The sequence below is a fragment of the Nelumbo lutea genome, chromosome 3 (genome assembly GCF_056320005.1).
Source record: "Nelumbo lutea isolate HS-2025 chromosome 3, American lotus-T2T, whole genome shotgun sequence".
NCBI classification, from domain to species: domain Eukaryota; kingdom Viridiplantae; phylum Streptophyta; class Magnoliopsida; order Proteales; family Nelumbonaceae; genus Nelumbo; species Nelumbo lutea.
The window spans coordinates 56,054,253-56,081,678 of record NC_142686.1 but is presented as its reverse complement, the minus strand read 5'-3'; the positions used below and the strand labels follow the sequence as shown (position 1 = coordinate 56,081,678).

General features: G+C 37.6%; 1 protein-coding gene across 3 annotated transcripts in view; it reads right to left on the bottom strand.

Annotated features, from left to right (window-relative positions):
- Nucleotides 1-22,835, bottom strand: part of LOC148865099 (pre-mRNA-processing factor 39-1-like) — a 58,923-nt gene extending 36,088 nt beyond the window's left edge. For 2 of the 3 annotated variants that reach the window (XM_088977421.1, XM_088977422.1), the window contains exons 1-5: nt 22,711-22,835; nt 21,478-21,990; nt 18,313-18,416; nt 3,497-3,726; nt 2,674-2,841 (exon numbers count right to left, since the gene is read on the bottom strand). In XM_088977421.1, the coding sequence (XP_088833547.1) occupies nt 2,674-2,841; nt 3,497-3,726; nt 18,313-18,416; nt 21,478-21,955 (980 nt within the window). In that variant the 5' untranslated portion in view covers nt 21,956-21,990; nt 22,711-22,835. The remainder of the gene's footprint in view (nt 1-2,673; nt 2,842-3,496; nt 3,727-18,312; nt 18,417-21,477; nt 21,991-22,710) is intronic. The other variant, XM_088977423.1, reaches the window with a different exon arrangement.
- Nucleotides 22,836-27,426: the final 4,591 nt, after the last annotated feature.

Below are 27,426 nucleotides of genomic sequence, written 5' to 3'. Positions count from 1 at the left end.
TCTCATTCTCTAGGCTCATTAGTTTTTTCCAAAGTTGTCAAACTTAGAAATGACCCAAACCCAACCCTCAACCTTATCACAACAAAACCTGTAAAAATCTCTCTTCTTTCTCCTCTTGAACTACAAAATATTGGTGTCTAACCCTTTGCATACCAATAATTTATTGTGCCTAAGCCCACCACAAACATACTTAAACCTCAAACTCGGCAAGTGGTCCCCACTCCTAGCACCCAAGGTCACATTCAATGACTAAGACCAATCAAAAGCTTCGCCTAAACTTTCATCCTCTAAGCTATGACTTTCCAAATTCCCTTTGCCAGCTCCAGCCATGTGTTTCTTAAATAAAGCTCCGGCCCCACCAGAAATTACCACTTTACCGCTTGTATCTTCTCCCTCATCGTCTTCCTCCCTCTAACGACCCTTCGGCTTCCCCTCTTCAGCAGAGCAAACATCCTGAAGCTCTAATTTTGTTTCATTCTCCTCAACCTTCCTACCTTTTCTCTCCTTCCAACACAAGCTCTAAAAATCGTATCATCCTCTCCCTTGACAAAGATCCTCAAGTCATACTTCTCACCTGCAAAAGCCAAAGCTAAACAGTTCAGGATGTTAGAGACCTCATCCTTCTACCAGAATTCTCGCAACATGCAGTTTATCCTATCTGCTATTCCTTTCATCCGCGTTCAAGAACTTACCACAGGCATCCCCAATTACTCTGAAGGAATCAACACTCCATACATGCAAAGGGATGCCCAGAATTCCAATCTGCATCGTCCCCTCCTCTTGCCTTCTTGAACAGGTCCTGCCGCTGGAAACTACCAAATTAAATGTAAATCACAGCCCCTACTCATCTTGGCTTTGGACTCCATAACCCCACTCCGCCTCCTCACTCCCACAAAACATAAACAAAAACAGTCCCCTGTTCAGTCTTATGACACCCCAAACTCTTTCCTTACCGAATTCAAAAGAAGCCCAGACAACCACTTTCTTCCCGTCCAAATCCATTCCAATGAACCTTCCTATCAAAATTGCATTTAGAGTCTTCATCCTCTCAGCAAGCCTTCCATCAAGGCCAATCTCAACCTCCCAGCAACGACATTTTAAGGATGGACAAAAATCTCAATCTCCCCACGACAACATTTCTAATAGTTTTTTGTATCATGGTTTGCATCTTCAGTCGATCTATGAAGAATCGATTGTGGCTACTTCTGATGACAACATTAACTGATACTTTTAACTCTCTGATCAATAAGCTGAGGACAACTATAACCAGGTGGAGTTTCGTCACCACAGACATTGCTGAAGCATCTTCTCCTATCTTCATTGTACCTCCTTCAAATTCAATGCCACCCCCTTGTCCTTGGCCGAACCTGACTCCACCACTTTGTTCCCATGATCACACATAGCCAACTTACAAGACAAACTGCAACTCAACATCTGTCATTCCACCAAGTTCTCCTCCCCAGATCCCAACTTATCCACCGCTTTTGAACTTTTCTTCTAAGATTCTATTGAACATTTTGCCTTCTATTTCTTTCTTCATTCTTAAGCAATAATATGAGATTAGATGACCATTTGTTGTTCAAAATCAGAAAACATTCTATTAACAGATCAAATTTGAATCTCATTCTGAAAAATCCATTGGATTCTTGTCAAATTTGAATCTGTCAGATTTCTTGTTGAATGAAATCAAATATACCCCAATCCAAATTTGACCAATTTGTTGCAGCCCTAGCATGAGAACTCCTTGACAACTCTTGGTATCCTACACTTTTTTTCCTCAACTTTCCCCAACACTTCCATTCAGTGTGCAATAGGTGCCCCATTACATGTGTACTCTCATATGAATGAGTATTAATAAAACATGTAAGGGGACACCTGTCACAGACTAAATGGTAGTGTGGGAGAAAGTTAAGGAAAAAAGGTAATAGGAGATCTGGACCCCGCTTTGACAAATCAAAAATAAACCTCACAAAATAGAGATATGGAAGGCTATGACTCAAGGGATACAAAAGGCAAGAGATATAGAGATTGGAAAGCTAGTGATAGAAGGGAACTCTAAGGTGGTGGTGAGCTGGTTGAGGAATAAGGAAGAAGCTCCATGGAGGTTTAGGAATCAAATCAAGAAGTTCAAATGGTTAACTAGAGAAATGCACAGGTGCAATGAATTGAAACAACAGCCAATGCTTTGGCTGATAATCTGGCTAAACAAGAAATTAATAGAAATCAGTTTTTTGGGGCTGAGTTGTAATTAAATCATAAATATATCTTAAAGGGGAAGAGAATAACTGTTTTCCTCTTCATTGATGTATATTTCTTTGTACATTTATTTTAAACAATGAAATAAATTCATGTTATCAATCAAAACACACACACACAATAGAACCTGACGGTTACAAAAACAATGTCATGGTACAATTCATATACAACATGGGAGTACCAAGATAACTGAACTACCAGGAGCAAAAGGTAACTCACTCTAAGATCAAAGAATTCTAGATCCCCAGTCACAAATTCTTTCTTTGATAACCAGAAAACAATTTATACTACCAGAAATAAGCCTACCCATAAAATATTTGAAACATGATACAGATGAAAATACAGATTTCAGAAGCCTGATCATTCAAATAGTTAGTTGAAAGCATGAATCTGTAAACTGCTAACAATAGAAATCACCTGTTGAAATAGCGATCCAGTTGTTGAATAGGATTCTCTAGAATTCTTGTGTAAATCATGGCAAGGTGACTCCACTCCTGCTGTGAGTATTCATACTCAATGTATTTATCCCAAAGAGAATGGGACAAATAATCTGTCCCAACATAAGCCAATCCACGTTCAAACAACCTAAAACATCATAAGAATGTTGAAGATGGTTATGGCATATGTAAATATGTAGTGCCAGCTATGACACTGCAGCATATGACACCTATGACACTTATCTAAGTTAAAGGTGGAAGTAAAAAACGAATTTTACTCTTAACAGAATATGAAACTTATTAAGTTAAATTACCTTCCTGACAGAAAAAAAAAAAAAAAAAAAAAAAAACATAATATGCCCTTGAAATGGAGAAGAGATACAGACCATCTTAGCCCTTAAACTGAATGTGAACTTCCCAGGAGCATTTTGAATATTAATGCACCCATTATATCCTTAGTGTGAGAATAAAAAAAAAAAAACGCAAATTCGTGACAAGCTACATGACTACTAAACATGCCTCGGAGAAAAGTGGAAAGGGAAAGGACATGTTGAGGCCACAAGGTTGAATCCTTAAAAAAAAAATTGAAACAGCTACTGTATATAGTAGCTTCAGAACAAATGGGTTTGCACATCAGAAAACCGGATTTCTTAAGTGTGTCCCAGCAAATATTTCCTTACGGAGGCACAACTGTTACAGGCATGCCAAAACAAGGTTAGAAATAGTAACAAATCACCAGAATCTCATTATAACAAGAAAGACACACATGTATGTAACACTACAAACAAGTTTACCTAAATTACCTTCTAATGGTATCAGGATCTCCATATGTTGATATAGAAAAAATAGAATAATGCAACCAAATGTCCACAGAATAGGTGACTGCTTGAACTGCTCGTTCATACACCTCCACAACTTTGTCAATAGAACCCAAACACGCCTCATGATCTGCATACTTCTTCCAGTAACCATAACACAATGGGAATTCTGCTAAGAAAGTATCATAAACTTTTCGGATTTTTGATATATTGTCCTGAAACAAGGAAAACACTAATATTAACCCTGCAAGAAATAAAGAGCTTCATGAAATGTAAACTTATGCTCAGTAAAATACAAGAACTCCAGCCAGAAATGATTGGAATCTTTAAATTAAAATGCAAACTCTGTATCTTCTGTTAAACTACTTAAGCTTGCTAAGGCCAAACGCAGAGATGAGCAAAAGTTCAAAAAGAAGACATGGAAAAACAGGACCTTGTATACTCATTTCAACATCAGTTATTGATCAAAGACACCACATTGTTATCAAAAATATTAGTTAGATTATCTACAAAAGAAAAACTAACAAGGGCCCATACAGTTGACCCTCATAGTCCCCTACTGCCACCTAACCAGCTAAAAGTAAACACTAAATTCTTAAAACTTAAGCATGTCTCATCCCCACAATAAAAAAGAAACAAAAAAAAACAAAAAAAAAAAAAAACAAAACAAAAACAATATGGAAAACCAAAACCCCATCCAGCCCTCTATATTTCACATCCTCTCCTCTTCCAGTTCCAAAAATACTAGCAAGGGGCTCCTGCCATGCAGGGGCAAAAATAATTACCTACTATTAATTATTAATAATATTCATTATAATATGTTCTATTAATATTCTAATAAAAATGAATTAATTACAATATTAATTATCACCATACAGTTTCATTAATTAATAATAATTATATTAATTCATAATTAAGTAATAATTAATTAATCAATCAAAAGATATTAATAGTAGCTGATTAATTATTATTAATAGTTATTAATTAATCATAATAATAATTAATTATTATTACTTATTAATAATTAATTAATTATAATTAATAAAAATACTATTTATTAATAATATGTATTGTTTAATCATAAAAAAAAATAATTATCGATTAATAATCTTTGAATTAATTATTCATCGATTATGAATTATTATTAATTCTTAATATTAAGTATTAATTACTAATTAATTGTTAATTAATAATATTTCATTAATTAATTATTTTTACTTATTATTAATTAATTAATATTAATAATAGTTAATTAATTGTTAGTAATAAATATTAATTATTAATAATAGGTATTAATTAATCATAAAATAATTAACTATTCATAAATAATTAGTGATTAAAAATTAATGAATTAATCATTAATTTATTATTAATTAATACTAATTATTATTATTATTATTAATTTATAATGTTAGTAATATTATATAATTATATTATAATATTAGCATTATTAATATTATATTATTACTATTCATAATTTATAATACTTTTAATATAATAATTATTGGTTTCATTATATATAATATATATAGATATAAATCTCTCAAAACACTTGAAGTTTCGTTTGTCGTGTTTCCAATGTCCATATCAACGCCCATCCAGCCCTCTATATTTCACATCCTCTCCTCTTCCAGTTCCAAAAATACTAGCAAGGGGCTCCTGCTATGCAGGGGCAAAAATAATTACCTAATATTAATTATTAATAATATTCATTATAATATGTTCTAGTAATATTCTAATAAAAATGAATTAATTACAATATTAATTATCACCATACAGTTTCATTAATTAATAATAATTATATTAATTCATAATTAAGTAATAATTAATTAATCAATCAATAATTATTAATAGTAGTTAATTAATTATTAATAATAGTTATTAATTAATCATAATATTAATTAATTATTATTACTTATTAATAATTAATTAATTATAATTAATAAAAATACTAATTATTAATAATATGTATTGTTTAATCATAAAAATAAATAATTATTGATTAATAATCTTTGAATTAATTATTCATCGATTATGAATTATTATTAATTCTTAATATTAAGTATTAATTACTAATTAATTGTTAATTAATAATATTTCATTAATTAATTATTTTTACTTATTATTAATTAATTAATTAATATTAATAATAGTTAATTAATTGTTAGTAATAAATATTAATTATTAATAATAGGTATTAATTAATCATAAAATAATTAACTATTCATAAATAATTAGTGATTAAAAATTAATGAATTAATCATTAATTTATTATTAATTAATACTAATAATTATTATTATTAATAATTTATAATGTTAGTAATATTATATGATTATATTATAATATTAGCATTATTAATATTATATTATTACTATTCATAATTTATAATACTTTTAATATAATAATTATTGGTTTCATTATATATAATATATATAGATATAAATCTCTCAAAACACTTGAAGTTTCGTTTGTCGTTTTTCCAATGTCCATATCAACGCTCATCAACCGCGCGTTGGGGTAGAACTTATGTATTGGTTCTAAAGATCTAGAGCTTTTATTTTGTTGCCACGGTACGTGTCACCGGCTAGCTACGGTTCGAGTCCGTGGCGGGCAACGAGCTGAATACCTTGCCTGAGAGTGAGAGATTCTCCAACTAAATATCGTAGGAACAAGAAAATCTGAAGGGACCGGACCCTAATGAACTTACGAACAAACAAAGAAGAAATGAAGAATTCGCCATGAAGATCCTCCCCGTTCTTTGCCTCGAAGACAACTACTCGTACATGTAAGTTCTTCGCAGTTTGGACCATCGACGAGACATCTTGTATTGTAGAACCATGCATTTCTTATCGTGTATTTCTTATCGTCACCTCTTGTATTGCAGAATCATCGACAAGACACCTAAAGAAGTTGCAGTTGTCGATCCCGTGGAGCCAAAGAAGATCCTTCGGGTGGCTGCCAAGAATGGCGTTGATCTCAAGCTCGTTCTCACCACTCATCATCACTGGGATGATCGATGTGTAAGTTGAGCCACAGGAAGGCAGTGGTGAGGCCGACGGAGAAAATGAAGCTAATGCAACACCGGCAACATCTTCTTCCTTGGGTGGAGGCGGCGGCTCAACAGACGCAGCAGTTGCAGTGAGAGGACAGCTCGGTTGCTGTAGCTGAACCCGCTGTTCTCCCGTTCTCCCTCCAAGATTGGTCATCACTCATCAGTGGTCGACGAGAAGAGCCCTGTGAGTGATATCACCGTACAGAGACTTCCTGTGGTAACTTGGACTGGGCAACTTGGGCTTTGACAGGTTCAGCCACTCCTGAGCCTGGGCCTGGCGAATAAAAACAAACCAGCATTAAACGCCGATAGAACCTGGGTTGGTATGGGAGAGAGATATGAGAGAGAGAGATTGACAGATAGAGAGAGACTGAGCGAGAGATTGATGGTTTGCCTAGAGAAGAAGACGAAGAATGAGAGGTGAGATGGGGAGCACGGGAGAGGAGAGAAACTTGGCCAGCAGGGAGGTGGCGTGTGGAGACTTCCATTGAAGCAAAAAAAATTCCTATTCGAGCAGGGAAGGACAAAGGGGGAGGCTCATCTGAAAATCAGAGAAGGCAGCAGGGCGACAGTCTTCCTACCAGGTGAAGTGTGTCTTTGGTTGAAAGGATTTGTTAATGGAACTGTAATTCCATCCGGGAAGAAGGATGGAGGAACTCGGTGATCCGTCGGGGAAAAAGATTTGAATCTATTCTAAGGAATGGAAGAGGGTGGTTTATTTCGGTTACAGAGCACTTTGGCACTAACAAAAGCCAAGTGATTTGTATTCCAGAAGGAAAAAAGGGGCAAGGCTGGGCGTCCTTTGCTCTCAGTCTTCAGGCGTTTCTTGTGGAGATTGAGAGGAAAGTTCTAGTGGAAGTTTCTGATAGCAAGCCAGTAAAAAATGTCCCCTTAAAGTCTTGTTCCCCGGAGCCTCATAAGAATCAAAGTCCGGAAATATTGGTAGCTAGTTCAACTGAACACCGGAGATTAGCATTTGAAGAAGGGAGAGGCAAGTGGGAGAACAAGATGGTCTTAATGGCAGATAAGGCGATAAGGGACTGGTCGAAGATACTAGTTGCAGTTGCTGAGAAACTGGGCCTAGAAGAAGAAGAAGCAATGCTGCTACCCTTTGCAAAGAAGAAAGCCATCTTAGATGTTGGCAATAAGAAATTGAACTTTAGCACCACCCAAGTAGAAGGAAGACTAATACAGGTTCAAAACTGGGTTTCAGTTTGCAACAAAGTAGAGCCAAAAGCTGGTAGTCTTGTGATCAAGCTTCTAGGGCTACCCTTTAATCTCTGGAACGAACCAACTCTCAGGAGACTCACAAGAGCTTTGGGGGGTGTCCTGCTGGAGGTGAACTTGAGGTGCTTGCGTGCTGTAGAACTCAAAGTCGCAGGTATCAAACCAGAAAATGTGCCTCGTTCTTTTGAAGTGCACTCAGATGGTGTTTGGTATAGACTTTGGGCGGCCTCAGAAGCTGAAGTGTCGCTGTGGGGAAGACAAACAGAAGAAGGAGACGGAGAGGAGCTCGCAGGTTGGAGCACACATGGCTCTCAGGGATTGGAGGGGAAGTCTGATGCGCATGCGAGAGTGAAAGAGGAAGGGGAACAGTCGCAGGGAGGTTACTTGTATCGAAGCCTTCCCTTTGAGGCTATCAATTCAAATTTCTTTGAAACTAAACTGAGTTTCGGGGGTGGCCCTTCCTTTGCTGACGTGGCCAGAAGGGGAAAGGGCCAAGTGGTTTACGTTAAGAAATCCTTTTTCTGAACCGGCTAGAAAAAGGGGTGAGACAAGAGGGGAACCCGGTTGCACCTTAAGAGGCTCACGTGACAACTTAAGTTTTCACGTGGGGCGGCTTTGTGAAAACTCGATGATAGATGAAACTTGTCATCTATCATCATCTAGGAGGGTTCGGCCGAACACCTGAAACACCAGAACAGACGCGTGACAGGGGTTAATCGGACTCTGAGTTGGGAATGTAGACAGGCCAGTGACGAGCATAAAAGCCTTGGTCTTGACCACCCAAGCCCGCGTTATGCGAGGAACAGAATAGAAGAGAGGGAAGAGGAAGACAAAGGATGGATAAGCTGCAGCTCAGAGAATGATTGTGATGAGAATTCAGAAGAATTTGAAAGTTTGGGCAGCTCGGAAAATGAAGATAATATTGAAGATCAAAATGGGAGAACATTAAATCTGGAACTTCTGTTTCTTGAGGAGGCAGTGGAGAAACAAAAGGAAAAAAGGGAGGAGTGGGTGAACGAAACAAACACCTGTAACAGAGTCCTTAGCCCAAAACTGGACGTGCCCCTCCCAAGTTCTAGTGTCTTGCAAGAATCCAAGAAGGAGTCGGCCCAAGTTTACTCTGAACTGAACAAGAGTACATCACAAAGAAGTAAACAATTGGGTACAGGAAGAGGTCTTTGTGCAGACCAAATGACGGGGATTAATTTCCTCCAATCCGAAGAGATAGGGAGATCCAAATTCTCTGAACAGGGAGTGACAACCAATCTTCCTCATTTGAATACCCCTCTCTACCCTCAGTTGACCTCAGGTATTTGTGTTAACTCTGTCAATTCAGTTTTTGCTACTGATGAATGCTCTGTGTCCCTTGTTCCAGATTCCTTTCTCAACCAAGTGTCCGAGGCCCATGGTCAGAAAGTCACAGTGAGGGAACAAGGGGATAAGGAAGGAGAGGAAGTGGTGGAGAAAACTTGTAGGGAGATAAAGATTTGGGAAATCATTGAGGGTCTAATGGGTGAAGTGGAAAGGAACGAAATGCAGAGAAGGTTTACGGAAGGGATAGAAAGGACAAATAATGGAGGAAATAAGGAAAGGAGTGAGAAGATCCCTAGGAGTGAGAAGAGAGGAACTTTAGATAAGGAGGAAACTAGCAAGGAAGAATCAGTTGCAGAATTTGTGCAAAAGCTGGGGTGTAAACTGAAGAATCAAAATGATCTAAAAGTTATCTGCATAAAAAAGAGGATAGTAAGGTAAAGAAAAGAAAGTTGAGTGAAGTAGAGAGGTTGAAAAGAGATATTGAAGGGGACAAGAAGTTTGAAGTGAGAGGTGATAGAAGGAAAGGGGTTAAGTAGAGGGTGGAGGAATAGGGGTTGAGCTTGAGAAGTTAAAATGAGAATTCTAAGTTGGAATGTGAGGGGCTTGGGCAGTGTTAGGAAGAGAGCAACAATTAAAGAGGTGATTAAGAAGTTTAACCCAGATGTGGTAATGATCCAGGAGTCTAAAAGAATGGATTTGATTGCAGATGGGCAAGGAGTGTGTGGAGAGATAGGGGAATCAAGTGGGTGGCCGCTCCATCTTGGGGAACCTCAGGTGGGATTGTAACACTGTGGAAATGAGACATATTAATCGGCGTGGAGGAGCTAATAGGTGATTACTCTGTTTCCGTGAAGTTCAGACAGGTGGAAGATAGGTACGAATGGGTACTAACAAACGTTTATGGCCCCAATGACTACAGGCAGAGGTGGGAGGAATTGAGTGATGTTAGGGGCCTCTAGGAGGGGATTTTAATGTAGTGCGGTTTACAGAGGAAACCAACAACCCCAGACAGAGAGTGACAACTATCATGAGAAAGTTCAACCATTTTGTGGATACTTTCGAGCTTAAAGAAATTCCACTCCTAAATAATAACTTCACTTGGTTCAACCTTCAGTCGAGACCAGTATGCTCCAAGCTGGACAGATTCTTGTTTTCAACAGACCGGGAAGAACATTGGGGTAACCTAGCATCTAGGGCACTCCCAAGAATTACTTCAAACCATTGGCCTATAGTGATGTGTAAGAAGGAATTGAGAGGTGATGGACCCACTCCATTCAGGTTTGAAAATATGTGGTTGACCCATCCGAGATTCAGTGAGATGATCAGGGAGTGGTGGGAGAAATCTAATCCGGTAGTAGAGTGGGAGGGAATGAGGTTCCACAAGAAACTTCAATTTCTAAAATCACAATTAAAGGAGTGGAATATGTTGGAGTTTGGGAGAATAGAGGAAAGGAAACAAGTCCTGCTAGAGCAGATTGAGGATTTGGAAATGAAGGAAGAGAGGGGATCCTTTGGAGAAGAAGACAGGAAAATGAGATGGGAGTTGAGGAGGCAAATGGAGGATATTCTGATTAAGGAGGAAATAAGTTGGAGGCAAAAAATCTAGGTGTAAGTGGCTAAAGGAGGGAGATAGAAACACTAGATTTTTTCATTCAATGGCAAATGGGAGGAGAAAAAAGAATCTCATATCAAAATTGGAAGTAGGAGCAGTCTTGTCAAACCCAATAGAAATAGCAGAGGTCTTAGTAATTCATTTCAAATCTATATTCAGAAGGCCTTTGAATGAGAGAGTGTGGTTGGAGGGTTTGGAGTGGCCGACTCTAAGTGCAAAGAACAAAGAATGGTTGGAAAAGACGTTTGATCTGAAAGAGATAAAGGCAACAGTATATAATAATTAATCTGGGCCTGAACTCAACTTTCATTGCTTTGGTCCCAAAGAAGAAATAGGCATCACAACCTAAGGATTTCAGACCTATTAGTTTGGTGAATAGCTTGTATAAAATAATTGCAAAAGTGTTGTCCCTCAGGATGAAGAAGGTCATCCCCTCTATTATTGCATCCAACCAAGGAGCATTTGTAGAGAGAAGACAGATCACTGATCAAATCCTCATTGCAAATAAGAGTTTGGAGAGCTTCAGGAAATCTAAGAAGGGAGTGGTATGCAAATTGGACTTGGAGAAGGCTTATGATTTGGTGGATTGGTCTTTTTTAGTGGAGGTGTTAAGAAGCTATGGCTTTGGAGAAAGGTGGTGTAACTGGATTTGGGGCTGTATTAGGACTTGTCACTATTCTATATTGGTGAATGGAATGGTGGTTGACTTTTTTCCTTCTTTGAGAGGTATAAGACAAGGAGACCCACTCTCCCCCTTTCTTTTTACCTTGATGGCTAATGTACTTGGGAGATTGATACATAGAGCATACTCGAGGAATCTGATAAAAGGGTGGAGAGTTGGCAGGGAGGAGGTTCCACTAACACATCTCCAGTTTGCAGATGACACAATTTTGTTTTGTGAGGGTGGGAATATAAGCTAGATTCGGAATTCAAAACTAGCAATACAACTTTTTTAGCAGATGTCTAACCTCAAGGTGAACTTTGATAAGAGTTGTGTGGTGGGGGTGAATGTGGAGGAGAGGGAGTTAAGGAGTTATGCAGGTGTGTTAGGTTATGCAATCTCATATTGGCCTGTGATGTACTTGGGCCTCCCTTTAGGAGATAACCCTAAGAATAAAAGCTTTTGGACTCCGGTAGTGGAGGGATTTGAGAAAAGGCTTGCGTCCTAGAAGAGAAATTATCTTTCCTTAGGAGGGAAGGTCACTCTGATTAGGTCCACCCTAGCTAACTTACCTGTTTATTATTTGTCAGTGTTTAAGATCCCCACCAAGGTCTCCAACTTATTGGAAAAATTAATGAGGAATTTTCTGTGGGAGACGAGAAAGGAGAAGAGAGATCATAGGGTGAGATGGGAGGTGGTAATTAGATGTAAAAAACTAGGAGGTCTTGGGATTGGAAACATCAAGAAAAGGAATATGGCGTTGTTGGGAAAATGGTTGTGGAGGTTCACAGTGGAAAAGGAAAAATTGTGGACAAAGATCATGGCTAGCATACATGGGTTGGAAGACAACGGTTGGGATTCTGGAATTGTGGCAAGGGCTACAACTGCTTCTCTGTGGAAATCCATCCATGATCTGCTTCCAGTTTTCTCCCCTTGAATCAGGTATGGTGTTAACTCTAGCAATCGAATAAAATTTTGGGAACATCTTTGGGTTGGGGTTTCACCTCTGAAGGACCAGTTTCCTTCCTTGTATGATCTGTCAGATTTGAAAAATGAACCTATCTCTTCATTTTTAGTTCCTTCAGACTCCACTTATGGCTTTGGGTGGAACCTCGGCCTACAAAGGGCAATTAGGGATACAGACTTGGACAGCCTCTTACCTTTATTAGCCATCCTTGAGAATATCTTCCTTGATCCTAATATGGAAGACACCAGAATTTGGATCCCTTCTACTTCAGGAACCTTCTCTTGTGCTTCGTTTTTTGAAACCTTAACTCAGTCACCTGTCCCTCCTGGTGTGTCCTTTCCGATTAAGGAAATTTGGAGCAAGCCTATTCCTCCTCGAGTTGGGTTTTTTTGATGGGAAACTTTCCAGGAAAGAATAAATACAAATGATCTACTTCAGAAAAAGAGACCCAATTCTTGTTTACTTCGTAATAGATGCTCTCTCTGTAAAGATGATGGGGAATCCGATTACCACATTTTGGTATCTTGTAAGGTTACTAAAACTGTTCGGGAGTGGGTACTCTCTCGCTTTGGGTGTACTTGGAACCCTCCTGAGAGTGTCCCAGGTTTGCTCTCCCTTTCGTTTTTCAGATGGCCTAAGGAGCGAGGAAAGGTGATGTGGAGGAGTATTAGGGCAGCCGTGTGTTGGTCACTATGGGAGGAAAGAAACTTACGAATATTTTCAGAAAAGGAAAGATCCCTGGAAGAACTATTAGACCTAATACTTTTAAGGGCTGCCCACTGGCTAAAAACTATGGAAATGTTACTTTCCTATAGCTGACCTGCTAAGAAACTGGAAAGAGATAGCAACCTCTACTCTGTGTAAGAGGACTCTTAGTCCCTTGGGGTCCCCTCCTCTCTCCAGATTTATAAAAGTGAATTTTGATGGCAGTGGCATAAGGAATCCAAGGCCCTTTGGGATTGGAGGAGTTTTCAGGAATGAGGAAGGGATTGTTATTGCTATGTTCTGAGACCCTATTGGAGAATGAGACTCTATTAGGGCTGAGATCCTTGCAGCTTTGGAAGGGGTTCAAAGAGCAAGGGAACTAAATATCAGTCGGCTAATTTTGGAAGCTGATTCAAAGGTGGTGATTAGCTGGTTGAAGAAAGAGGACAGTGGCTTGTGGAGTTACAATAATGAAAAGAAAAAATTCTTATGGCTATGTAAGGGCATTGAGATACGATACAGCTAGGTGAAAAGGACTGCTAATTCTTTTGCAGATGGGTTGGCCAAGCAAGGGGTGAATAGGGAAGCTATTTTTTGGGCTAATTTTTAATCTTCTTTCATTGTAATTTACTGATGGGGAGATAAGACTCTTTATCTCCCCCTTATTATACATAAAGCTTCATAAATCTTAATAAAATTTCTGTTATTGATCCAAAAAAAAAGAAGAAGAAGAAGAGAGCAAGTGGGCGAAACCCCTGTTTTCGGTGTAAAAAGTGAAGAAACACAATTTAAAAAAAAAAAAGATTGGGTGGAGCCCCTGTTTTTCTGTGAAGTAGAAGAAGAAGGGGGCGAGAGGAACCCCTATTCGGTATAAAAAGTGAAGAGACAATAAGACAATGAAAAAAAAGATTGGGCAGAGCCCCTGGTTTTTCTGTGAAGAAGAAATACCTGATGATCGAACTGCTGAAGGCCTGAAGAGATGGCCTCTGATAATCGAACATCAAAGGTGGCCATTTAACTGAGATAACTAGAATCGATCCCTGTTTTTCTGTCGAAGGTGGCCATTCAACACTGCAATTCTAGGCACCCTCTCTCTTTATTTCCTTCCTCTGTCTCTTTCCCTCTCTCTTTCCTTCCACCACCACCTCTCTCTTCACTTCAGTCAGATCTCAGTCTCTTTCCCCCTCCGCTCCTATCTCCCTCGATAATATCCCTTCCACTGCCACCTCTCTCTTCAGTCAATTGTTAGTCGACGTCAGAGATACACACAGAGATAGAGATAGATAGACAAAGAGGGAGATATAGCGAGAGCATTTCTTTTCGAGTTGTCCATCGGACTCAACTCTGCCTCTGTCCTTTATCCATCGGGCTCTATCCAACAGATCATCGAGCTCAAGCAATATGCCTTTGTTCATCGGTCCAACGGGTCTGGCAACCTGGTTGTCCATCGAGTTCAACTCGGCCTCTGTCCTTTGTCCATCGGGCTCAGGCAACCTGCCTTTGTTCATTGGACATCGGACTCTACCTTTGTCTTTGTCCAACCTAACAACATGGCTCCAGGTTCTATCCAACGGGCTTTGTCTAGATGACCAACCTTACGCATGAAGCTCGCACATTTTTCACCTCCAATGGCTTTCACCAATCGGGTCATTTACACAAGTGTATATGCTTTTTCCCATCTCCACAAGCGGCCACGTCTCCTCTCCTTATGCCCCCTTGTGCTTTAAGTGTATATATATGATTTTGCTAGCATGTTCTTCTGCCAAGAAGAGCAACACCTAATTTCATACCCACCTCTACTTCTTTGCCAACCAATTTGTTTAGATCCCCTTCAAGTTCCACCCAAAATGCCCCTCTATTTCATACCCACCTCTCCTTGTGCCCCCTTGTGCTTTAAGTGTATATATATGATTTTGCTAGCATGTTCTTCTGCCAAGAAGAGCAACACCTAATTTCATACCCACCTCTACTTCTTCGCCAACCAATTTGTTTAGATCCCCTTCAAGTTCCACCCAAAATGCCCCTCTATTTCTTTTCCCCATTGGACTATACACATTTGATTCCAACAGTCTACTCTTTGTTTCCAAATGATCCAGCACTACTAACACCAAATGTAAACCCTTAAAAACTCACATTTTTTACCGAACTTTAGAATCCCAAATCACTAACAAATCCCTAGAAAGACCATCCACCTCACACTTAACCCATCCACAATTATGTGTGTTCGGATTTCCTACCATCCCCATTCTGCAGCCCTTCCTACTAACTCAATGACTTCGTGACAGTTGTTCCATCTTCGTGTGACCACATTATTATGTGCAATAATTTCCACGTGAGACATCTCCCCCTCCCCCTTCTAGTGCTCAACACCTGGAGAAGAAGTTCTTGCTTCTGTTGGATGACTTATGGGAGGAAGTTGATTTGACGAAAGTTGGAGTCCCTGACCCAAGCACAGAGAATGGGTGTAAGATTGTATTGATGAAAGTTTGTAACTAGATGGGCATAGATGAGAAGATCAAGGTTGAAACTTTATCGAAAGATGAAGCATGGGAGCTGTTTCATCAAAAGGTAGGAGCTGATGTTTTGATTGATTCTGAAATAGAAAAAGTAGCTCGCAAGGTGGTTAAGGAATGCCATGGTTTGCCACTCGTGATTCTTGTCATCGGAGGGTCCTTGAAAAATGCGTTTGATGTTGGTGACTGGGAGTTCACCCAGTCGGAGTTAGCTTTGAATGGCACTGTTGCAGATACGGAAGAATCACTGTGCAAGATTTTGAACTGGTAATCTCCAAGTCCTAAACCTGTCGAACACTAAAATTGAAGAGCTGCCATCGCTTTTCTCCCATCATGGAGTTTCCACTTTTTCAACTTGGTAAGCCTTCGAAGATTATATCTACACCTGACTGGCATAAGGTCTCTACCATCCCAGATAGGACTTCTCAAGGAACTTGAAGTGCTTCATGTTGATGAATTGATGGACGATTTGCCTACAGAGATTGGGCAGCTGAGTCCTCTTAGGAGTCTGAGTGTGTCATTTGGTCTTCCCAAAGGTGAAGAGACAGCATCGACCCCCAGCTGTTGGGGAATCTATAAAGCCCTCTCGCCTATGATCTTGTTACCTAGAAATCCCAAAGGTCAAAGGATGACTCCCAGTGGCTTGTTATCAAATCTGTCTGGGCTGGAACACTTGATAATACATATGCAGGAAGTAGGAAGAGGGATTAATGGACCTCAGATGAATAAGAGCTGGGGCCAAGGAGCTGACCAGCTTCAAAAAAGTTTAAAAACTCTAGCATTTAACTTCCCGGATATGAAATCTTTCAAGCATTTCGTCGAACGGAATCCTGTGTGGAGGGATAACTGTGGTGAGCACTAGAAGGGGAGAGGAGGAGATGTCTCACGTGGAAATTGTTGTACGTAATAATGTGGTCACACGAAGATGGGACAACTGTCATCAAGTCATTGAGTTAGTAGGAAGGGCAGCAAAATGGGGTTAGTAGGAAATCCGGGCTGCAACTATGTGACCCCCATAACTCTAAAATGTAAGCCACCTCTATTTTTTCCCACTTTTGTTTTATAAGAGTAAAAGACCCACCCTATTCTCCCTCACCAAATTTCTCACAACTTCTCCTAAAGTCCCCCCAACCCCCTTATATGCCAAGAAAAAGCCCTCAACATAGTATTTATCCTGAAGTCCCATGGTAATATATGACTCTCTCAGTCTCTCTCTCTCTCCTCTTTTCCCATATATTCTTTCTCCATTCTTGTAATCTATTATTCATACTAATACATAAACTAGTTTCTACCATATTTTATTTATCATGCTTATTGCCTGAATCCTGTTTTTTTTATCTGGAAAATCTAATACAAGTTTTTTATTTACTGTTCAGTACAATAGAATGCACATTCCTTGATGAGCCAGTATCCTACCGTCCCCACATACACATCAGTAAATTACTTCCTTTCAACAAAGCGTATAGTTAGCCCACAACAGAGACTGTCTGCTAGCTCCTTCCTGAGCAATGGAGTCAACTGTGGAGCTTGTAGACCTAGGCAGCCAACTTAGCTTGGCCTGTAAGACCAGGACCATAGATTTAGTTTCTCTAATTCGGTTCCCAAGCCTCCATGGACCCTCCACAAGGCCTTGAAGCCATGCAATATTACTTCCAGGGTCCCCTTCAATAATCAATTTCCTGAATTCCAAGGATTTTGCCAACCTTAGACCTGGAAGTAATGCCATCAGTTCTGCTCTGGTGAAGTAACCATAGCCAACAGGTCCAGAAAATAAAAAGCCTTTAAGATATAGCCATTATTCTTTTTTTGGGGGGGAGCAAAAGGTAAGGTGTGGTATTCATTCGAATCATGTCACTCTGTCCAAGTATATCCATGTTCAGTGAATCACTATACAGAAACCATATGTCAATTACAGCCACCCTGCTAAAGTCAAAATAATTATGATGGGAAACATTGCTAAAATGATCCATGGCTGCCATCCAACAATGAAAGGTACCCATGATCTTCTTAATTGGCTCATCAAGTGAACAGCTTTAAGATATAGCCATTATGGTTTGTAAACATACTTCCAATGCCACACAGCCCTGGGTTTCCAAAGCTGCAGCCATCAAAATTCATTTTAATCTTGTCAAGTTGTCATGTGGAGGACCTATCCAAGGAGAGACTTGAATATTCCACTGCATAGGGGTAGATGCCACCATCTCCCATCCTTTAAGAATGTTACCAGTTGAAAACATTGATGATTCTTGTCTTATTATTGCCAGAAATATGTTTCTAATCATATAAAAAAAAAACAATCACATTTGTTCTTTTTTTTATGTTTTAATTGTCAATCACATTTCTTCTTCTAACCCTAGTTTTCTACTATGGAAAATGACCAACTATCACCTATCAACATATATAGCCTGCCATTTTGTGCTTTAACCCTTCAGCCAGCATATCCCCTGTTCCCCACAATCCCATCCTTTTCCTTAAGCCATTTCTTGACAGTGCATACATCCTGCATAGGGGTAGATTCCATCAATCCATTAAACCCTCATTTGTTTATCCTGAAAGTCCACTGCTAATCCTACATCAGACTTATATTCTAGTATTACTTGGCCAATATTCATATATTGGCTACTGCCATCAAAACTTCAAAAGCACAAGATCACCAACAAACTTCATTTCTCTAAACAATTAATGATAAGCAAAAAATGAGGATGCAGCCTGGTCAGTTCTGTCCTATGTAAAGAATCATATGGTATACCTCTGCCACCTTCTCTGTCTCCTCAATAAGAGCAGTCCAAGCATTGAAGTCTAAAGAATTTGTTCTAACAATGCTCCACAACCGTTCTTCTTCAGTAGAAAGTGCTGACAATGAGATATCAGAAACAAAAAGATCAAAAAGACATGATAATGGTTTGCAATTTAAACCTTCAACAGAATTATTGTGAATGCTATGCAACACTATGGAACAAATAAACAGACAGTTGAGAATAAAGAGATTTTCAGCAGTCAAATATAAATGATGGAAATGGAATAGAAGATTATTTCAAGATAATAATAGACTCTCTAATAACTAATAATCATGGTGTAAAGAGATTCTAAGAGTTATTTGAGATCATAGTTGTCAAGGTGGCAAGGTACCCTAGGCTTGCCTCGCCTAATTACCAAGCCGTTTTGTACTTTCTATTATAAAATACTTTTTTATTATTTATCTTTTGAGATTATAATTATAAAATATACATTATTAAAAATATATACATTTTGTGTGTTTAAATATTAATTTCTTTTTTATTATTTTCTCATTTGTTAGGGTTTAATCAACACAAGCATTACTAAATGCTGTATTGAACCCTCAAAGACATCAAAACATGAACCAATAAGTAAGATAGAACTTAAAATTTTGTCTAATCAACACATTGTCTTCTTCCATATCTTCTTTTCTTCTACTTTTTCTTTTCTTCTTTTCCTATAACAGAAATAAGGGTTCAGCCCCTATATTTTTTCAATTTTCTTTTCTTTCTTCTTTTTCTTCTCATGAATATGTTAATTTTCTATACTTTAACATGAACTTTATACTTTTCTTATGAAAATTATGAATAATTGTTAAGGAAATATGGTTATGTAGGGAACTACCCCAGGATCTATGTTTTTTACTTAAAAAATCCATCACCTAGGTGATTAGGTGGCAAGGCGCCCCCCTGTCACCTAGCCTCGCCTTGGCTCCTTGAAAACTATGTTTTTTATTGTTTTATTAGTTTTAAGTAATAGTTTATTTTATTTCATGGCTTCTTTTGTACAAACATAACATTTTTCCTTTGCACCTTTTATTAGTAAGTCCTACTAACATAGGATTTGGTGATGGACTGTGTTTGGTGAATGAGGGATGTGGGTGATTAGAGATGAAAATAGATGGAAAAGCAAGAAGAGTTCTTGTTGTGCACCAAAGAATGAGTAAGAAATTAAAAGCAAGGTGTAAACCAGCTGGTTGGTAAGGTCTCCTGCTGGTCATAGCGGAGACATGGGATCGCATCCTACCTGCACCTGGGTTGGGGGATGGGCTACCCCCCGTTGTGTAGCCCTTCAAAAGAAATCGGGGGGGGGGGGAAGAGTAAGACATTAGGAGAGAGGTGAACTCTTGCTGTTAGGATAAACAACAAATAGACAGATCGCCTTAAAGAAGAAATAAGAGAGAGGAGAGAAAAAAAAAAAGAGAGAAATTTTTCTAACAACAAGAATTCAAACCATCTTTGTTTTCTTTGTTTTATCAAATCAACTCTCCTTGAACTCCAATTACAATGACTCTATTTATAGACTCAACTTACTAACTCGGATGTCCCATTTCAGACTCTAATTTGGACTAGGAAATTGACCCAAAACAACTTCTAATTGCCTTAGAACTAAGATAAATCAATAGATGACTAAAAAAGACTCTCCAATGAGGACCCTAATTGCAACGACAACTCTAATAACATTTACCTAATCCCACTAAAACTAAATTAACTTAAAAAATCAGAAATTACTAAAAATAGTAAACCATGAGTTTACTAAAAATAATAATTACGAGAATTACCATAAACAGCACATCCGAGAATTACTATAAATAATAATTTTGAAACAGTAATAAACCAAAATATTTATAAAAAACCCTATAACCCAAAAATTCTGAAATTGGTACGGGAATTGAAAAACCGCCATCAATTGCCCATAATCGCCATAAAGTTCATTTCTAATTATTAGATAGCAATATAGCATAAAGATCATTAATCCTGGATGGGGCACCATGAAGACAACCTCTATTAACTGCCCATATGCCCCATAATTAACTTTCTTAGCAGGGTGATCCCATCATGAATCCATAAATGCTCAAGTTGTAGCCATTCTAGACAAATCATGGTGTCAACCTGGGAAAAGAAATTAGGTTTGGAAGTTTATGAAGCATTGTGTGAAGAAACAGAAAAAAAGCAAATAACAAATAGAGTTTCCCTTGATCGCTTTCCTAACTTTATGGCACACAGAATGCAAGGCCATCAATAAACAGTTATACTAAACTTCAACATGCTAGAAGTAACCAGCACAATGAATTTTTTTTTTCTTTTTTGGAAAGAACCACGACAGTGAATATTGAGAGAACCACATTAGTGAACTAGGTCTACATGACAATGACAAATAAATACGTATCTTTAAAATGAAATATATTCTAGCCTTCAAGAAGTCAAAACATATACAATAACTTGTTACTTTACAGCCAAACATATCATACCTGCAGCCATGGTTGCAATTTTAACCATATAGAAAATATAACTGCAGAAAGTTTAACCTGTGCAAATACACTGCCATCACCCCAAAAACTTTGCAACCAACGCTTAAAAAACTATCAAGCAGAGGATTACAAAAAACCAATGCTTCAAAAACATGGAGGCATGACGCAATGCAACAAGACCTTTAGATGTGAGGACTAAGCCTCCTGTGTCATCTATTTTTAAGAAAAGCATCAAAGTAGAAGAGGATTATGTTTCTATGCAGGAAAAGCATAAAAATGGTTGTAGGAAAAGCATAAACAAAGTGATTGTGGATATTAGGAGAACACAAATATGTATAAACACAAGGAAGGTGACTTCGGCATCAATGGATGAAGCAAATAAATATAGAAACACACTTAAGACTTTAAACATGCAAGTTTAGGTATAAGCATGAAGCAAATAAATACATATAGAAACACACTTAAGACATCTCAAGGTGTCAGCACCAATGGATGTGCTTCATGACTTCTGCATGAGCCCCAAGGATGACACTGAAGGTATTTCCCCTAAAGCTCACTAAGGTGAGCTTCCAAAGCATTGCTGATTTTAAAGATACTACTCCTAACAAGTCAGATGCAATATCTATTTTTTTTATCACAAAGATATTTAGAAATCTTATAATATACCAGAATCCTCCTTGAACTGTTGATCAGAAGCAGCTCCACCAAACTCATTTGAAACATTCCCATTTTCACCAGTTCCAGCAGAAGCATGATATCCTGCACCAGTAGCACCATTGATATTTACAGAGGAACCCATAGGAACAGCTTGATTTGATTTTTCTTCTGCGCTTTCCTGGATGACAAGATTCTTGGAAGTATCAGGGGCTTCAACAGCTCCATAAGCTACTGAGACAGAAGTACCTTGAATAACAGAACCAGTATCTTTGTTGTTTGGATTTTCATGACCTGAACCAGAACCATCTGGCTCGAGATTAGCTGTATCTGTTGGAATGACAGGAGTAGTTGAATCCGCAGCACCCCCAGTGGCAAAAGCAACACCATCAGAAATGGCATTTGAACCAGAGCCAGTGTAGTCAGTCGAAGCATAGCTTGGGTAATCCATTGTAGCTGGGATTTGGGCAACAATAGTTTCATAACCCATTTTAAGTCAGTAAACGTGTCCCTTGAATGTACAAGCTGCCAGGTTATAAACAAAAACACAACACTCAATACTATCAAAACGAATAAATGCTAAAGCTAATGATATAACGATCAGAAGTTTCCGTGTCCTCTCTACAAAATTTATAACTTGATCTGCAAAGCCCTCCAAATCATAACCCCGAGAGTCAATCTAAGTGACATTAAGTGTTAATTCTATCCAACTGTCTTTTAACCCCTAAAATAACAAAGCGAATACAGAACAGATTATTATCATAACAATGGTTACAACTCTAATTGAACCATTCGGTAACACATTAGGAGGCTCCTAGGGTAGACGACTAGGGGCCCAACTACCAGACAAAGAAAACAAGTAGCCACATCGTACTAAAATTTCAAAAATGGATTACAGAAGATGTAATTTTTCTATGAAAAAACATCTACTCAGACCCAACTGGAGTAAAATAATAAAACGCCTGATCTTTCACCGTATGGACTAATAGAATTTCGAAGAAGTAACTGATAAAATGATAGAGCTTCACCCAAAACCCTATGATATCAAATTAAGAGGGGAAAAAAGAATAACTAGGACTACGGAAACAAAACCCTGGTCTAAACTATCGGGAAAAGCAAGAAAAAACCTAGAAACAGCAGCTTGAACTGAATAACGAGAACTGCAATTCCTTCCAGTGAATTTTAGTAACGAAACAAAAAAAAGGGGAGAGAATGAAAGTAACAGTGCCATTGATGAATCCTCACCTTTTTCTTGTGCGTCAAAGCGAGAGAGAAGAGCCGAAGTGGCGAACAGTGGAGGACGAGACGTTAACAATTTTGGCTCCTCGCAACGATGGTTTTGATTTGAGAAATTCTCGCCTTTTTGCAGCTTTAGGCCGCGCGGCTCGTCGTTACTTATCTTTGGGTAAATTACATAAACCCCCCTGTACTATAGGGTCTGTGACAAAGACCCCTTACATTGTCTTGAGACAAAGACCTGTACTATGGCCGTGAGTAGACCTGTTCATGGGCCGGGTGCCCCGAACCCCCGGACGGGTTTGAACAGGTGTATGGGCCCACGGACTTAACCTCGGGCCAAAAAGTCCAACTCGCAATAAATTCAAGCTGAGTTCGAGATTTGCCAAAATAGCCCAGCCCGAGTCTGATCCAGCTCGACCTATAATTAAATCTAAAAACCCTAGTCAAATACATCTCTTTTTTTCACCTCTTTCCCTTATTTTTCCAGCCTAACCCTTCTTCTCCACGTCATCTTTCCCTTCTTTATATTTTTTTTAATGTAAATAAATTTTGAATTTATATTCTTTTTTAGTGTAAATAAATTCTGATTTATTTTGATTATTGAATCGGGCAAAATTTTAATTTTTTTTATTAGGTTGGGCTTTGGGCTTTTTATCAGGGCCAGGTTCAGGCCCAAGTAATAGGCCCATTGGTCGGGCTGGGCTCGGGCTCGGGCCTAACATATTTCCTTTAGTTAAGAGTAAAAGCCTGGCCCAAGTCTAGCCCGGCCCATTAATAGGTCTAGCCATGAGACAAGACCCCCTTCCGTTAATCATCCATAAAAAAAGATTTTAATTCCGCCGTTGCTACAAATTTTAATTTCCACATTGCCCCTGTGATAACTATTCGTACATTGTTTTATGACAAAGACCCTGTACCATGGCCATGAGACAAGACCCCCATCCGTTAGTCATCCATCCAAAAGATTCTAATTCTGTCGTTGCAACAAAGTTTAATTTTCACACTGCCCTGTGATAACTATTCTAACAATTTTACCCCTCTTCATTTTTATACGTTGCCTTAACCTTTCTTTATTTCTCCCGTGTAAACATGTTTCAGTGGCAAGAGTTCTCCCTTGCGATCAGATTTCAGTGGCAAGGGGTTTCTCGGTGATTACCTGGGCAGAGGACAGGCGAATGTGGGTTTATCCTTGACGCAACACATATAGGAACTTGTCCTACTTCGGTGAGTGATCATTCACCTGGTAGGGTTTATTAGTTTTTCACTTAATCTATTAGGATTGATGCGACCTCCAATATGGTTCACTTTGTTTATGTTAATGAACTAAATACATTGGTATTGGCATAAATATTAGATGTGGTAATCATTTAGTGATTCATAGTGTTATGGTTTAGTCCTTTTTTTGTGTTTTCAATTTTTTGTAGAATAGTCTTCTTGGAAGTAATTTAATGTCCATGAAGGTGCACAAGTTATGTGCAACTAATGACATCACCCGCACCATGTCTGTATAATCCTTAAGGGAAATGAAACATTGTATTCGAAGAATCTCATTGGACACATGACAAAACACCAATAATGCTCCCTTAATAGTCAAACATAAAACAAATATCTCATTTCCTAACACGACTTTTAAGTCCTCCTTACAGCCTAGGCATTCTCTCTATAAAAAGGGGAATAACTCTTCCCCAAGGGAGATGAAGACATACAATCTCAACCTAGGGCTTCCCAGAAGAGGACCCTCCATTCTCTCATATCTTCCTCTCTCATCCCCGTCGCCTTCTCTAGACTTTTGGAAACTCGACCACAAGAGCACCACCTTATCAATAAGTTGATTAATGTTCATGAAGTTAACTGAACTTTATTGAAGTTTGTTGTTCATGGAGGACATTTTTATTTTCTGTTTAATGAAGTGATTAATGTTAATCTTCACGAAGTTTTATCCTTTAATGTTTAATCAAGATTAATGTTAAGGGAGTTCATTTTTGAGGAATTGTAAATTAATTATCATTAAGTAAAATGAAGTTTACTGCTCATGAAAGAAATTCTTTAGATTAATATTGATGAAGTTTATCTTCTGTTTAATGAACTTTTCTCCTTTAATTTTGAATGAAGATTAATGTTAAGGGAGCTCATTGTTCAATAATTGTAGATTAATTCTCATTAAATAAAATGAAAGAAATTCTTTAGATTAATCTTCATGAAGTTTTATTATACAAATGTGTGAACACTCAACATTCACTTTGCAATCACTAAGCAATCCGAGGTTTGAAACAAAGTTTTGTGATTGTCGAAAGAAGTGTGCCATTAGGGTTTTTGAGATAGATTTGAACCCACAAAAGTTGTTTTATACATGCCCTCGCAAAATTGTAAGTCTTATGATAAAATCACTTTCTTTGCAACATGACCAATATTCCTAGTTGTATTAAAAAGGTATTCATGCCATGTAAGGAAAACAAACGAATGTCAAGCCTTGTGGTTTTTTTGAATGGGTCATTCCCATCAACCACTTAGAAGAAGTGACTTCAAAGATGTGCAATGATAATGTCCAAGCATGTTGTGTGAGGGAGCTGGAGAAGTTTCTAGCTGAGTTGAACGACCAGGTGAAAATACCAGAGAGCAAGTATGATCGAATGTTAATTGGGATTGTGCGCCTTTTAAAAGTTGTTCTTTTAGGTTTCATTCTAATGTTTATGTTTAGGAAGTAGGGTATCATAAGAAAAGAGAAGAAACAATGGGTTTTTTGCATGTTTACATTTTGGGGAGGGCTAATCACTATACATCTGGAATTATGACTTCTATCTTATGGATGGAACTTAAGACTTTTTTTAGTTATGATGGCAGATAAGTTACTATATTTGTTGTGTATTTTATATAATAATGTGAAGATAAGTTATATCTTGCCATTTCTAAACTTGTACCGATCATATCAAAACCTAGTAGTGGCTAACCAGTATCAATATGTGTTACTAAACAAGTTCCTAGTTTGGATTGTACTATGGCCGTTAACAATATATCATGATCATTATTATCTTGGAATTTTAAGTGCAGCCCTTCACGTACTTGAGAAATAAGTGGTGGCCATAATTGGCCCACAATCCTTTAGAGTAGCCCATATGATTTATATGATTGTGAATGGACTCCAAATGCCTCTCTTGTATCATTTGCTGCCATAGATTCGACTCTTTCTACCATTCAATTCCCTTTCATTGTGCAAACCACACAAAGTGATTCTTAATGGCTGCCATGGCTGATTTGATTGACTATTATGGATGGCAAGAGGTCATTGCCATTTTTGCAGATGATAATTATGAAAGAAATGACATATATACTTTAGATGATGAACTTGTTATGAAAAATATGAAAGATTTATAAACATCAAAGATGAACTTGCGAAGAGAATGTCAAAGATTTATAAACATCAAAGATGAACTTGTAAAGAAAATGTCAAAGATGAACTTTAGATGATGATTATGGAAGGAATGGCATATCTACTTTAGGGTCACTTTAAATTGTTCTTCAAAAATCCATTGTTAATATGTTTCCAAAAAAAAAAAACTAGCTGACCCTATGTGCTTATATATTTCAAAAAAATCCTATGTGCTTATATATTTCAAAAAAAAAAAAACAACACTTAACTACTATGTACAAAAAATTTCAACAACCTGACCCTATGTGCTTCAATGCCAGATTGGGTGATATTCCAACCTATATCGTATGTTCATGAAAATAAAAAAAAAATGTCCAATTGACCCATAAGTTTTTCCACCATTCCATCATTCTAGCCCAATGAATATCAATGGCTACAACTTCATTCAAATTCAATTACCCTTGTCCAAAATTTGATGAACTCTATATGATGCTTCTTGCACCATTGGAGAAAAACTAATGTCATGCATGCATATAACTCACCATATAAATCTAACAAACATGATGTACTAACATATTAGTACATCACCCCTAAGGAAGATACTAAAGTATAATCAAAGGAACTAAATGACAAGCGGTTTGAATAACTTCCTTATTTAAGAAACTTCAAAAATAAAAACGCATATGCAAACATGTGATCCTATAAACATTAGATGGAAAACAAATCCAACAAGAACGTGTCCAAACTGTAACCATGTGATAGATAACAATGATGTATGGTCATTAACTTTCATGGGTTTTCTGATAATTAACATGCCTTCTTCTATGTGGACAATACTTTAGTTAGTGATCTTAGTGATTATTTACTGAATGATTCCATCACATTTGCTAGGAAAATAGCTTAGAAGTTAGCAAAGGTTATTTATTATTCAACATTTGTTTATTTACTATTATCTTCTGTTAAATTATAGCCAAGACTATGATTATTTAATGTTAAACATTTGCTTATTTGTTGTTATTTTCTATTAAATTATAGCCAAAACTCTGATTATTTACTGTTAAACACCAAAGTCACAAGAAAACTTTATACTGTAAAACAAAGATTTAAACCTCCGAGTAATCAAAGCCACAAATAAGCAATTCAGAAACCAACTTTTTGTAACTAATTGACCTTAAATTCCAAGAACATGATTAATCCAACAAGAAAACTTTATCCAAGAAACAAAGATTCAAACCTCTAATTATTTACTGTTAAACATCTGATTATTTACTGTTATTTTCTATTGAATTATAGTGTAAACCAATTGCAATAGAAATCAAAGTGTAAACACCTGATTATAAAAATATCCATAATTT